This window comes from Oncorhynchus tshawytscha, linkage group LG03 (assembly GCF_018296145.1).
Source record: "Oncorhynchus tshawytscha isolate Ot180627B linkage group LG03, Otsh_v2.0, whole genome shotgun sequence".
In the NCBI taxonomy this organism is placed as follows: domain Eukaryota; kingdom Metazoa; phylum Chordata; class Actinopteri; order Salmoniformes; family Salmonidae; genus Oncorhynchus; species Oncorhynchus tshawytscha.
The window spans coordinates 58327273-58341124 of record NC_056431.1 but is presented as its reverse complement, the minus strand read 5'-3'; the positions used below and the strand labels follow the sequence as shown (position 1 = coordinate 58341124).

Sequence of the window (13852 nt, the reverse complement as noted above, 5' to 3'; positions counted from 1 at the left end):
GTATCCTCCCTGTATCCTCCCTCTATTCTCCCTCTAACCTCCCTGTATCCTCCCTCTAACCTTCCTGTATCCTCTCTGTATCCTCCCTCTATCCTCTCTGTATCCTCCCTGTATCCTCCCTCTATCTTCTCTGTATCCCCTCTCTATCCTCTCTGTATCCTCCCTCTATCCTCCCTCTATCGTCCCTCTTCGTCCCTCTATCCCCCCTGTATCCTCCCTCTATCCTCCCTCTATCCTCTCTGTATCCTCCCTCTATCCTCTCTGTATCCTCCCTCTATCCTCTCTGTATCCCCCTCTATCCTCTCTGTATCCCCCTCTATCCTCTCTGTATCCCCCTCTATCCTCTCTGTATCCCCCTCTATCCTATCTGTATCCTCCCTCTATCCTCTCTGTATCCTCCCTCTATCCTCTCTGTATCCTCCCTCTATCCTCCCTCTATCCTCTCTGTATCCCACCTCTATCCTCCCTCTATCGTCCCTCTTCGTCCCTCTACCTCCCTCTATCCTCTCTGTATCCCCCTCTATCCTCCCTCTATCCGCTCTGTATCCTCCCTCTATCCTTTCTGTATCCCCCCTCTATCCTCCATCTATCCTCCCTCTTCGTCCCTCTAGCTCCCTCTATCCACTCTGTATCCTCCCTCTATCCTCTCTGTATCCTCCCTCTATCCTTCCTGTATCCCCTCTCTGTATCCTCCCTCTATCCTCTCTGTATCCCCTCTATCCCTCTATCCTGCCCTCTATTCTCTCTAACCCCCTGTATTCTCTCTGTATCCCCCCTCTATCCTCCCTCTACCTCCCTGTATCCTCCCTGTATCCTCTCTGTATCCTCCCTCTATCCTCTCTGTATCCTCCCTCTATCCTCCCTCTAATCTCTCTGTATCCCACCTCTATCCTCCCTCTATCCTCCCTCTTCGTCCCTCTACCCCCCTGTATCCTCTCTGTATCCTCCCTCTATCTTCCCTGTATCCTCTCTGTATCCTCCATCTATCCTCTCTGTATCCCCCTCTATCCTACCTATATCCTCCCTCTATCTTCCCTGTATCCTCTCTGTATCCTCCATCTATCCTCTCTGTATCCTCCCTCTATCCTCTCTGTATCCCCCCTCTATCCTCCCTCTATCCTCTCTGTATCCCCCCTCTATCCTACCTCTATCCTACCTCTATCCTCCCTCTATCCTCCCTCTTCGTCCCTCTACCTCCCTGTATCCTTTCTGTATACCCCCTCTATCCTCCCTCTACCTCCCTCTACCTCCCTGTATCCGACCTGTATCCTCTCTGTATCCTCCCTCTATCCTCTCTGTATCCCACCTCTATCCTCCCTCTATCCTCCCTCTTCATCCCTCTACCTTCCTGTATCCTCTCTGTATCCTCCCTCTATCCACGCTGTATCCTCTTTGTATCCTCCATCTATCTCTCTCTGTATCCCCCCTCTATCCTACCTCTATCCTCTCTGTATCCCCCCTCTATCCTACCTGTTACGGCTTTCTTCCGTCGAAGGAGAGTCGGACCAAAATGCAGCGTGGTTAGTTCGATACATGTTTAATGAATGAATAAACACGACAAATACAAAAACAAGAAACGGAACGTGAAAACCTATACAGCCTATCTGGTGAATACAAACACACTGAGACAGGAACAATCACCCACAAAACACACAGTGAAACCCAGGCTACCTAAATATGGTTCCCAATCAGAGACAACGAGAATCACCTGACTCTGAATGAGAACGCCTCAGGCAGCCATAGACTATGCTAAACACCCCTACTCAGCCACAATCCCAATACCTACTAAAACCCCAATACAAAAACACACCACAAAATAAACCCATGTCACACCCTGGCCTGACCAAATAAATATATAAACACAAAATACTAAGACCAGGGCGTGACACTACCTCTATCTCGCCATCACACTGCACACTGCCCTATCCCATCTGGACAAGAGGAATACCTACATAAGAATGCTGTTCATTGACTACAGCTCAGCATACAACACCATAGTACCCTCCAAACTCATCATTAAGCTTGAGACCTTGGGTGTCGACCCCGCCCTGTGCAACTAGGTCCTGGACTTCCTGATGGGTCGCCCCCAGGTGGTGAAGGTAAGAAACAACATCTCCACTCCGCTGATTCTCAACACTGGGGCCCCACAAGGGTGCGTTCTCAGCCCTCTCCTGTACTCCCTGTTTGCCCACGACTGCATGGCCATGCATGCCTCCAACTCAATCAACAAGTTTGCAAACGACACTACAGTGGTAGACTTGATTACCAACAACGACGAAACAGCCTACAGGGAGGAAGTGAGGGCCTTCGGAGTGTGGTGTCAGGAAAACAGCCTCTCGGTCAACGTCAACAAAACAAAAGAGATGATTGTGGACAGGAAACAGCAAAGGGAGCACCCCCCATCCACATTGACAGGACAGCAGTGTAGAAGGTGGAAAGTTCCTTGGTGTACATATCACCGACAGACTGAAGTGGTCCACGCACACAGACAGTGTGGTGAAGAAGGCGCAACAGCGCCTATTCAACCTCAGGAGGCTGAAAAAATGTGTCTTGTCACCAAAAACCCTCACTAACTATTACAGGTGCACAATTGAGAGTATCCTGTCGGGCTGTATCACCGCCTGGTACGGCAACTGCACCGCCCGCAACCTCAGGGCTCTCCAGAGAGTGGTGCAGTCTGCACAACGCATCATCAGGGGCAAACTACCTGCCCTCCAGGACACCTACAACACCCGATGTCACAGGAAGGCCAAAAAGATCATCAAGGATAATAACCATCAGAGCCACTACCTGTTCAGCCAGCTATCATCCAGAAGGTAAGGTCAGTATCCTGTCGGGCTGTATCACCGCCTGGTACAGCAACTGCACCGCCCGCAACCACAGGGCTCTCCATAGAGTGCATCAAGTGCATCAAAGCTGGGACAGAGAGATTGAAAAACAGCTTCTATCTCAAGGCCATCCCTGTTAAACAGCCTCCAGGACACCTAAACACCCATGTCATTGGACTTTAATAAAAACACAGACTATAATAATGCCTAAGAAGTTTAGTATCCTACTTCTACCTGTATCCTCCCTCTCACTTCCTGATATCATTGCCATCTATTCCTTACTGTCCTGCTCATCCTGTATCCTCATTCCTCTACAGCCCTGTGTGTATTTGGTTTTGTTGTGGAATTCTTAGATATTCCTGTTAGATCCTGCTGGGAATAAGCTTTATCTACCAGATTGTTACAGCCATCAATGTATCCTGAACATGTGATAGATATCATTGGCCACTTTAATAAATGGAACACTAGTCACTTTAATAATGCCACTTTAAGAATGTTTATGTATCTCACATTACTTCATCTCATATGTATATACTGTATCCTTCACCATCTATTCTTTACTATCTATTGCATCATAAACGCACTGTCACTGCTCATCCATATATTTTATACTTATATATTCTCATCCCATTCCTCTACTAGATTGTGTGTATTTGGTTTTGTTGTGGAATTGTTAGATATTACCTGTTAGATACTGCTGCACTGTCAGATCTAGAAGCATAAGCATTTCCCTACACTCACAATAACATCTGCTAACCATGTGTATGTGACCAATAAAATGTGATTTAATTTGATTTTACCTCCCTCTATCCTCCCTCTACGTCCCTCTATCCTCCCACCACTCCACCTCTACCTCTATCCCTCCCTCTGTCCCCTACCCCTCTACGTCCTTCTACCTCCCCTACGTCCCTCCCTCTACGTCCTTCTACCTCCCTCTACGTCCCTCTATTCTACCTCCCTCTATTCCATCCCTCTATTCACCTTCCTCTCCCTCTACCTTCTCCCACTACCTCCCTCTACCTCCCTCTATCCTCCCTCTACGTCCCTCTATCCTCCCACTACCGCCCTCCATTCTCCCTCTACCTCCCTCTACGTCCTTCTACCTCCCTCTACGTCCTTCTACCTCCCTCTACGTCCTTCTACCTCCCTCTACGTCCTTCTACCTCCCTCTACGTCCCTCTATTCTCCCACTACCTCCCTCTATTCTCCCACTACCTCCCTCTATTCTCCCACTACCTCCCTCTATCCTCCCACTACCTCCCTCTATTCTCCCACTACCTCCCTCTATTCTCCCACTACCCCCCTCTATTCTCCCTCTACGTCCCTCTATCCACCCACTACCTCCCTCTACATCCCTCTATCCTCCCTGTACCTCGCTCTACCCTCCTCTTCCTCCCTTTATGTCCCTGTATCCTCCATCTACCTCCCTGTATCCTCCCTCTACCCCCCTCTTCTACCTCCCTCTACCTTCCTGTATCCTCCCTCTACCCCCCTCTTCTACCTCCCTCTACCTTCCTGTATCCTCCCTGTATCCTCCTCTACCTTCCTATCCTCCCTCTTCTCCCCTACCTCCTCCCTGTATCCCCCTACCTCCCTCTACCTCTCCTCCTTCTACCTCCCTCTACCTTCCTCCCTCTACCTCCCTCTATCCTCCCTCTACCTCCCCTCCCTCTACCCTCCCTCTACCCCCTCTTCTATCTCCCTCTACCTTCCTGTATCCTCCCTCTACCCCCTCTTCTATCTCCCTCTACCTTCCTGTATCCTCCCTCTACCCCCTCTTCTATCTCCCTCTACCTTCCTGTATCCTCCCTCTACCCCCCCTCTACCTCTTCTACCTCCCTCTACCTTCCTGTATCCTCCCTGTATCCTCCCTCTATGTCCCTGTATCCTCCCTCTACCCCCCTCTACCTTCCTGTATCCTCCCTCTACCCCCCTCTTCTTCCCTCAATCAGTGCGGTCACCTTTAGTATTTGTCTTGGTAGCGCCGTGCAGCCGGAGACCATCCCACTGCCTCTGTAAAAACAGGAAGCGAGCCATGCCATTTTCCCCAGGCCATGTGACATACATGGAAATGTCATTAGGTACTGATGGGGACCAAGATAAAACCAGGCCAGACACCAGTGTAATGTCAATTTGCTGCCATTAATTAATTAAATGTCTCTTAATTTCAGTGAGTTGAACAACCGTAACCTGTGATGCTCAGCGAATACTAAAACCTGTGTGTGTGTGTGTGTGTGTGTGTGTGTGTGTGTGTGTGTGTGTGTGTGTGTGTGTGTGTGTGTGTGTGTGTGTGTGTGTGTGTGTGTGTGTGTGTGTGTGTAAGTGAAGGTACACCAAAGCCTCTGTAGAGTGTCAGAACGATTAAAGACATGAAAAAGGCTTTGTTTATTCGACTAATGAACTGCCTGGTGTAGTTGTGGCGTGGCCCTCGTAACCATGCCGACAGCTGCCATGACTTCTGGCTTAGTCATGCCGTGATTTGATTGGCTGCACTTCGTTTGGCCACGGTTGACTAAGTAAGTCTGCTACCAGCAGATTTCTATGGAAGTGGAACAATGTGAATACAACAGTATTGCAAGTTGTGCCAGCCATTCTGAATTCACTAAAAATATGAAGTCTGAGTCAGTGGAAACTCATAAAAACATTTTTACAGTACATCCCACTCTCGGATACCATTGTTGACATGATGATTAGTCATATCTACAGCTGTCAAAAGAAGTAGCTTACAGGCCATCTATTTGCTCTTAATAAAGTCTCATTCCTCACAGATCCTAGTATAATAATGTGCTCCTAGGACCAAGATAAGGTACGAGACGCACAACTCAACTCAAATCTGCCATCCGAATCAGAATCCAAAGAAATGGATTCTGCATGAACTTTTCAATGATCTATACAATAGAGGCATTTCTACCTTCTCTACATCTATATATTTGGCGACGTCTGAAAGGGCTCGCAGCATTTTGGGAAGAAGAAGATCTGGGCGCGGGATTTGATCTCTGGTGATGATGTGAATTAATATTCCCTTTCATTCCCTTCTCCTGAAGGCCAAGTCGCCTTCTTCGACGTTCCATCACTCTGGAAAGCTTGTTAAATGTTAAACGGGGGCCTATTTCTACATGGGTCGCGATCCGGTGCCACATACCCCTTGGCCTGGTCTGAATAAAACATTTCGAGTCTCACGCTTCTCCCGTGAACAAAATGTTTTCTCAGATTATTTTGTTTCACTTTTATAGGTCACTTCTGAAGTTGGAAGATGGCTTTTTTCCTGGTATCTTTTTAATATTGTGGAGTCGCGGGGTGTTGTGGGTAATACGCACGACGCCCAAAGGTCGTGTGTGCTCGCACATAACCACCGTTTCTTGACCACCCAGCGTCGATTGCTTCACTGAATCATTTGTATGAAGTCTTTGAAGTGTGAAGTCTTGAACTATATGGTAGAATAGTATTGAACTATTTCCTCTGTTCTTTACAGTATGTTGTATACCGCAGAGGGCTGAATCAATGTCAGCCATGTGGCCAAAGAAAGAAGCCACTCTAGAATCAAAACACTGACAACGAATTACTCTTAAAAATGAAAAAGTGCCCGAAAGTGTTTGGACCCTCAGAAAACCAAGGAATGAATATAGACAAACTGACAAATGGCTAACGAGAAGGTTTTTCCACAAAGCTTTAGTCAGGGTCGTGTTCACTAGGGCACGCAACGTTTTACAATGGAAACTTATAATTTGTGTTTTGTTCCATTTCAGTGCCTGTCAGCTGAAAGTATTGTGTCAGGGGTGATAAAGAGACAGAGAGAGAGAGACAGAGCGAGAGAAATTAGTGATTGATAAAGAGAGGAAAATGACTCCTCGGAGGAAGCTGGAATATCATTAGCTCCCTGAGGGGACAATTAGAAGAGTCCGTGTTGGCGAGCAGGCCTCGGCTCATCCCTCATGGTGCGGAGAGAGAGGATGACAGCACAGCACACTCTTGGAACACGCCACAAGGAACATGCAGTCAGTCTGCTGCAGCACCAGGTATCTTCAAGACATTTAAAAATACATGTTTTTTTTACCAGGTTTGTTTCATTGAGATAAAAAAATATATTTTTCAAAGGAGATCGGGACCAAGGTCCATCGAGGCTGTCTGTCAATAGGACTGTGATATCAATAGCTACAGCACAAACTTGTCTTACAATAATCGGAGTCATCTCGGAAACACAAAACAAAGATCAAGCATAATTGCATCAGAGGCTTGATGAAGTTCAGGAGGGAGACATGTTGGAAAGGAAACTCGAACCAAGAGCTGAAGCATCACGGTAGCTCCTCCAACCTCTCTGAAAGTCACGGACCTATTATCCCCTTCTGAAAGATGAGAACACGGACCTAGTATCCCCTTCTGAAAGATGCCAACACGGACCTAGTATCCCCTTCTGAAAGATGAGAACACGGACCTAGTATCCCCTTCTGAAAGATGAGAACACGGACCTAGTATCCCCTTCTGAAAGATGAGAACACGGACCTAGTATCCCCTTCTGAAAGATGCCAACACGGACCTAGTATCCCCTTCTGAAAGATGAGAACACGGACCTAGTATCCCCTTCTGAAAGATGAGAACACGGACCTAGTATCCCCTTCTGAAAGATGAGAACACGGACCTAGTATCCCCTTCTGAAAGATGAGAACACGGACCTAGTATCCCCTTCTGAAAGATGAGAACACGGACCTAGTATCCCCTTCTGAAAGATGAGAACACGGACCTAGTATCCCCTTCTGAAAGATGCGAACACCTGCGAAATTGTGATTTGTCCAAATTATCAATGATGTCACCAAGAAGTTCCTTGTAAATCGTGGCAACCCACAGTCTGTCTATAATACCAGTTATGTTACATGTGTCTGTCCACGAGACATCACCCTTACAGATGAAGGATCTTAATTTGTGCCAGTTTGCTACAGCAGTAAAATAATCCTGCAGGAACAGGAAATGTTAATTATTATATGGATTATAATCAATGGACATTTTTGTAGGGGTTTTTCATCACGGCAAATCAAGTCTGAAATTTCAAAGTGAAAATCACAAACAGAAGCCTTTATAAAACTCAAATACACTACAAGTTCGCATTTCCTGCCGTGCAGGGAAAATTCTTAGCAACAAAAGAGTGATCGAGTTAAGATCCTACATCTGTACAGCGGAGTCATGTTTCCTGCATGGGGCCTTGTAAAGTATACGGAGTGTGTGTGTGTTAACTGTCATAACGTTGCTGAATTATGACCATGATCATTGATCTGTTATTGAGAAACAAAGAGAGAATGAAGAGGCTTTTACATTGACCTATATGACTGATCCAATCGACTGTTATAAGTGGTTGACCTCGACCACATATAAAATCTAATCAAAATCAAATCAATTGTATTTGTCACATGCGCCGAAGACAACAAGACCTTACCATGAACGCTTAGTTTACAAGCCCCTAACCAACAATGCAGTTTTAAGAAAAAGATGAGTTAAGAAAAAGATTTACAAAAAAATAGAGCAACAATAAAATAACAATATCGAGGCTATATACAGGGGGTACCGAGTCGATGTGCAGGGGCACATTGATGGATCTGTACATGTAGGTAGAGGTAAAGTAACATAGGTAAAAATGGGGGGGTTCAAAGCGAATAGTCAGAGTAGCCATTTGGTTAGCTTTTTATGAGTCTTATGGCTTGGGGGTAGAAGCTGTTAAGAAGCCTGTTGGACTTAGACTTGGCAGGGCGGTACCGCTTGCCGTGCGGTAGCAGGCAATGACTAGGGTGGCTGTAGTGCGTTGCCGTCAGAGGCCGAGCAGTTGCCATACCAGGTGGTGACGCAACCAGTTCTCGATGGTGCAGCTGTAGAACTTTTGAGGATCTGAGGACCCATGCCAAATCTTTTCAGTCTCCTGAGGGGGAATAGGCGTTGTCTTGCCCTCTTCACGACTGTCTTGGTGTGTTTGGACCTTGACAGTTTATTGGTGATGTGGACACCAACGAACTTGAAGCTCTCAACATGCTCCACTACAGCCCAGTCGATGAGAATGGGGGAGTGCTCTCCTTTGTCTTAATCACATTGAGGGAGAGGTTGTTATCCTGGCACCACACACCACACTGACAGGTCTCTGACCTACCTATAGGCTGTCTCATCGTTGTCAGTGATCAGGCCTACCACTGTTGTGTCGTCGGCAAACTTAATGATGATGTTGGAGTCTTGCTTGGCAATGCAGTCATAGGTGAACAGGGAGTACAGGAGGGAGGGACCCTGTGTTGAGGATCTGCGTAGCAGATGTGATGTTACCTGACCTTACCAACTGGGGGCGGCCCGTCAGGAAGTCCAGGATCCAGTTGTCCCAGGGTCCTTAGTAATGAGCTTTGAGGGTACTATGGTGTTGAACGCTGAGCTGTAATCAATTAACAGCCTTCTCACGTAGGTGTTCCTTTTGTCCAGGTGGGAAAGGGCTGAGTGGAGGGCAATATAGATTGCATCATCTGTGGATCTGTTGGGGCAGTATGCAAATTGGAGTGGGTCTATGGTTTCTGGGATAATGGTGTTGCTGTGAACCATGACCAGCCTTTCAAAGCACTTAATGGCTGCAGACGTGAGTGCTACAGGTCGGTTGTCATTTAGGTTGGTTACCTTAGTGTTCTTAGGCAAAGGGACTATGGTGGTCTGCTTGAAACATGTTGGTATTAAAGACTCGGTCAGGGACAGGTTGAAAATGTCAGTGAAGACACTTGCCAGTTGGTCAGCGCATGCTTGGAGTACACGTCCTGGTAATCTGTCTGGCCCTGCGGCCTTGTGAATGTTGACCTGTTTAAAGGTCTTACTCACATTGACTATGGAGAGCGTGACCATACAGTCGTCCGGAACAGCTGGTGCTCTCATGCATGCTTCAGTGTTGCTTGTCTCAAAGTGGGCATTGAAGTCCTTTAGTTTGTCTGGTCCACTCGTGTCACTGGGAAGCTCGCGGCTGTGCTTCCCTTTGTAGTCCGTAATAGTTTGCAAGCCCTGCACATCCGACAAGTGTCAGAGCTGGTGCAGTAGGATTCAATCTTAGTCCTGTACTGACGCTTTGCCTGTTTGATGGTTTGTCTGAGGGCATAGCGGGATTTCTTGTTAGCGTCCGGGTTAGAGTCCTGCTCCTTGAAAGCAGCAGCTTTACCCTTTAGCTCAGTTAGGATGTTGCTTGTAATCCTTGGCTTCTGGTTAGGGTATGTATGTACGGTGTCACTGTGGGGACGACGTCATCAATGCACTTATTGATGAAGCCGGTGACTGATGTGTTGTACTCCTCAATGCCATCGGAAGAATCTCTGAACATATTCCAGTCAGTGCTAGCAAAACAGTCCTGTAGCTTAGCTTCCGTGTCACCTGACTACTTCCGTATTGAGTGAGTCAATGGTATTTCCTGCTTTAGTTTTTGCTTGTAGGCAGGTATCAGGAGGATAGTTATGGTCAGATTTGCCAAATGAAGGGCGAGGGTGAGCTTTGTACGCGTCTCTGTGTGTTGATTGCACATGTAACATGCTGGTAGAAATGAGGTAAATCGGATGTGTTTCCCTGCATTAAAGTCTCCGGCCACTAGGAGCGCCGCCTCCAATCAGGCTTCCAATCCAAGTGTGAAAAACCTAGAGTCATTTTAAAGCTTTGGCGGCAAGAAAACCCGAAACAATATATCATAGAGTTTTATTTGTCAAACCGAAAGCGATTGAACCAAATTGTAAATTCTGTTTGTTTGGCTCTGCAATGGAAAAACAAACCGCTCAAACCCTTCCAGCGCATATTCAAAATACATTTCCTTCCTCATTCCCTCCATCCCTCATTCTCTCCCTGTCAGTGCCACAGTCCCAGTCCCTCATGCTGTGTTGGTGGGCCCAGATCAGGTTAGGGCCACACCGGACTGGATACACCACGGCCCAAATACATCCTGGGCCAGTGACCCAGTCTCACCAGAGGCTTTGGAGCCTTATGCTAACATCGCACGGCTAACACCCCTAGCCAATAATACTTGGAACCACACTGCCCAGATTAGCTCAGTTCTGAAGCATGCCCACCACCCAAAAAACTGCCATAAACTAAATGGCACACACCAACAAGCCCTCAGGGGAGAAAAGTGGGTTGTTAGATTCAGCATGTTTCCTGTGTATTTTTCGAAATAAGAGTGTTTGCTTTGATGTGCAGACCCGATGTGAAAGGGATCACGGTGTCATTACAAGTGGTGGATAGATACAAACATATGCACACACACACACACACACACACACACACACACACACACACACACACACACACACACACACACACACTGTTTGTCTGATGATAGATGAAGAGTCGGCAGAGAAGCCAGTGAGTTCTTTGATTTATTGACAGGATGCTCTGCTCCTTCATAGGGGTTATCTACAAGCCAGAGTCACTTCCTCAACAGCAATTAGTGCCTTCTCTGTTACACACACTTAAGAAGAACCAGAAAGACTGGATTTCTTCTATAGGCTTTCAACGGGAGAGCAAACAAAAATATTCTAAAAGAAGATATCTCCTCCATAGGCTTTAATGGGAGGGCAAACAAAGATATTCAAAAAAGAATATGTCTCCTCCATTTAAGTTTTTAATAGGAGAGCAAACAAAGATGTTATACAAGAAGGTATCTTGTAGGCTTTCAATGAGTAGGCAAACAAAAATATTCTAAAGTAAGATATCGACTACATAGGATTTCAATGGGAGGCCAAAGAAAGATATTCCCATAAAATATATCTAACACCATCCATCATTTCACCTCAAAGGTCAGTGCTGATGGAGTGTTGACCTCTGTGTCACCCAGAAATGGCATGACACAGAGGTGATCTTTGAGTGGATAGATCAGTGTAATGTATTCAGGACTGTCACACACTCTCACTGTCACATACTCCCTTGTAAAGCAATAAGCATGCGCATGTGCACCTGCCTTTACAACCCTACCCCTCCATCACACACACACGCATTGAGCAAAGGTGGAGAATGCCTTCCCAACAGCCCAGGACACACAGTAACCTATACATGACAGCAGCCAGGGTGTGTGTGTGTGTGTGTGTGAGATAAGGGGAGCAGCATCATAGGGTATATTTATCAACAGCGTGCCTCATCACAGCCATGTCTCTCTCCGCATTTTTCTATCATTGTAATTTCTATTGGATGCCCATTTGGTCGTTTGTCACACATCCAAGTCCATTCCCATGATCATTCTGTGCCCCTTACATTGAACCTTACACGGGACCTTACACGGGACCTTACACGGGACCTTACATGGGACCTTACACGGGACCTTACACGGAACCTTACACGGGACCTTACACGGGACCTTACACGGGACCTTACACGGGACCTTACATGGAACCTACACGGGACCTTACACGGACCTTACACGGGACCTTACACGGGACCTTACACGGGACCTTACACGGGACCTTACACGGGACCTTACACGGGACCTTACATGGACCTTACACGGGACCTTACACGGGACCCACGGAACCTTACACGGGACCTTACACGGGACCTTACACGGGACCTTACACGGGACCTTACACGGGACCTTACACGGGACCTTACACGGGACCTTACACGGGACCTTACACGGGACCTACACGGGACCTTACACGGAACCTTACACGGGACCTTACACGGGACCTTACACGGGACCTTACACGGGACCTTACACGGGACCTTACACGGGACCTTACACGGAACCTTACATGGGACCTTACACGGAACCTTACACGGAACCTTACATTGAACCTTACACGGGACCTTACATGGGACCTTACACGGAACCTTACATTGAACCTTACACGGGACCTTACATGGAACCTTACATGGAACCTTACATGGGACCTTACATGGGACCTTACACGGGACCTTATACGGTCCCTTATATGGGACCTTACACGGGACCTTATACGGTCCCTTATATGGGACCTTACACGGGACCTTATACGGTCCCTTATATGGGACCTTACACGGAAACTTACAAGGGACCTTACACGGAACCTTACTTGGGACCTGGCATCCAGATAGATGAGCTTCTCTCCTAGGTCTCACACGATTTCTCTGGGATGTGGGATTGCATAGTGCTATACTACTCCTTTATGACAATGGGTAAGCACTGACGCTTGGTATGCCCTGATATGAGGAATGGGCTGGCTTAGTGAGGGATATTTTTTATTCATTTATTTATTTCACCTTTATTTAACCAGTTAGGCTAGTTGAGAACAAGTTCTCATTTACAACTGCGACCTGGCCAAGATAAAGCAAAGCAGTGAGACAAAAACAACAACACAGAGTTACACATGGAATAAACAAACATACAGTCAATAATACAATAGAAAAAGTCTATATACAATGTGTGCAAGTGAGGTAATATATGGTGTGTCATAGGGTGATACGATGCTTCATATGAGCGACATAAGGAAGGTTGTTTCTCAACCTTCCACTACTGAGAAATGACAGTTGATATGACAAGGGAAGGGTGTGTCTTAGTGAGGGATATGACATGCATAGCGAGTCATAGGGTGCTACGATGCTATATATGAGGGACATAAGGAGAGTTGTGTTTCTTACCCTTCTGGATTCTATTTCTTTCACGTAGAGAGGGAGCAGAAACTCCGAAACACCCTCTAGCCTGATCCCCTCTTTGGTTACACGAAGATTACCCATTCCATCCTACGGGGAAAGAGAGTGGAAGAGAGAGAGAGGAAAGAGAGAGAGAGAGAGGAAAGAGAGAGAGAGAGAGAGAGAGGGGAAAGAGAGAGAGAGAGAGAGAGAGAGGAGAGAGAGAGAGAGAGAGAGAGAGAAAAAAAAAAGAGAGAGAGAGAGAGAGAGAAAAAGAGAGAGAGAGAAAGGAGAGAGAGAGAGAAAGGAGAGAGAGAGAGAAAGGAGAGAGAGAGAGAGAGAGGAAAGAGAGAGAGAGAGAGAGAGAGAGAGAGAGAGAGAGAGAGAGAAAGACAAAATGGAGAGAATAAGTCCAAACAGTGAAACAGAGAAAACCAGTGTTA

At 46.8% G+C, this 13852-nt stretch overlaps 1 protein-coding gene across 1 annotated transcript in view; it reads right to left on the bottom strand.

Annotated features, from left to right (window-relative positions):
* LOC121846204 (zeta-sarcoglycan-like) overlaps nt 1-13543 on the bottom strand; it is a 105364-nt gene extending 91821 nt beyond the window's left edge. Inside the window, exon 1 of the mRNA XM_042319739.1 lies at nt 13419-13543. Coding sequence (XP_042175673.1) covers nt 13419-13514 — 96 coding nt within the window. The 5' untranslated portion in view covers nt 13515-13543. The remainder of the gene's footprint in view (nt 1-13418) is intronic.
* Between the last annotated feature and the right edge of the window lie 309 nt (nt 13544-13852).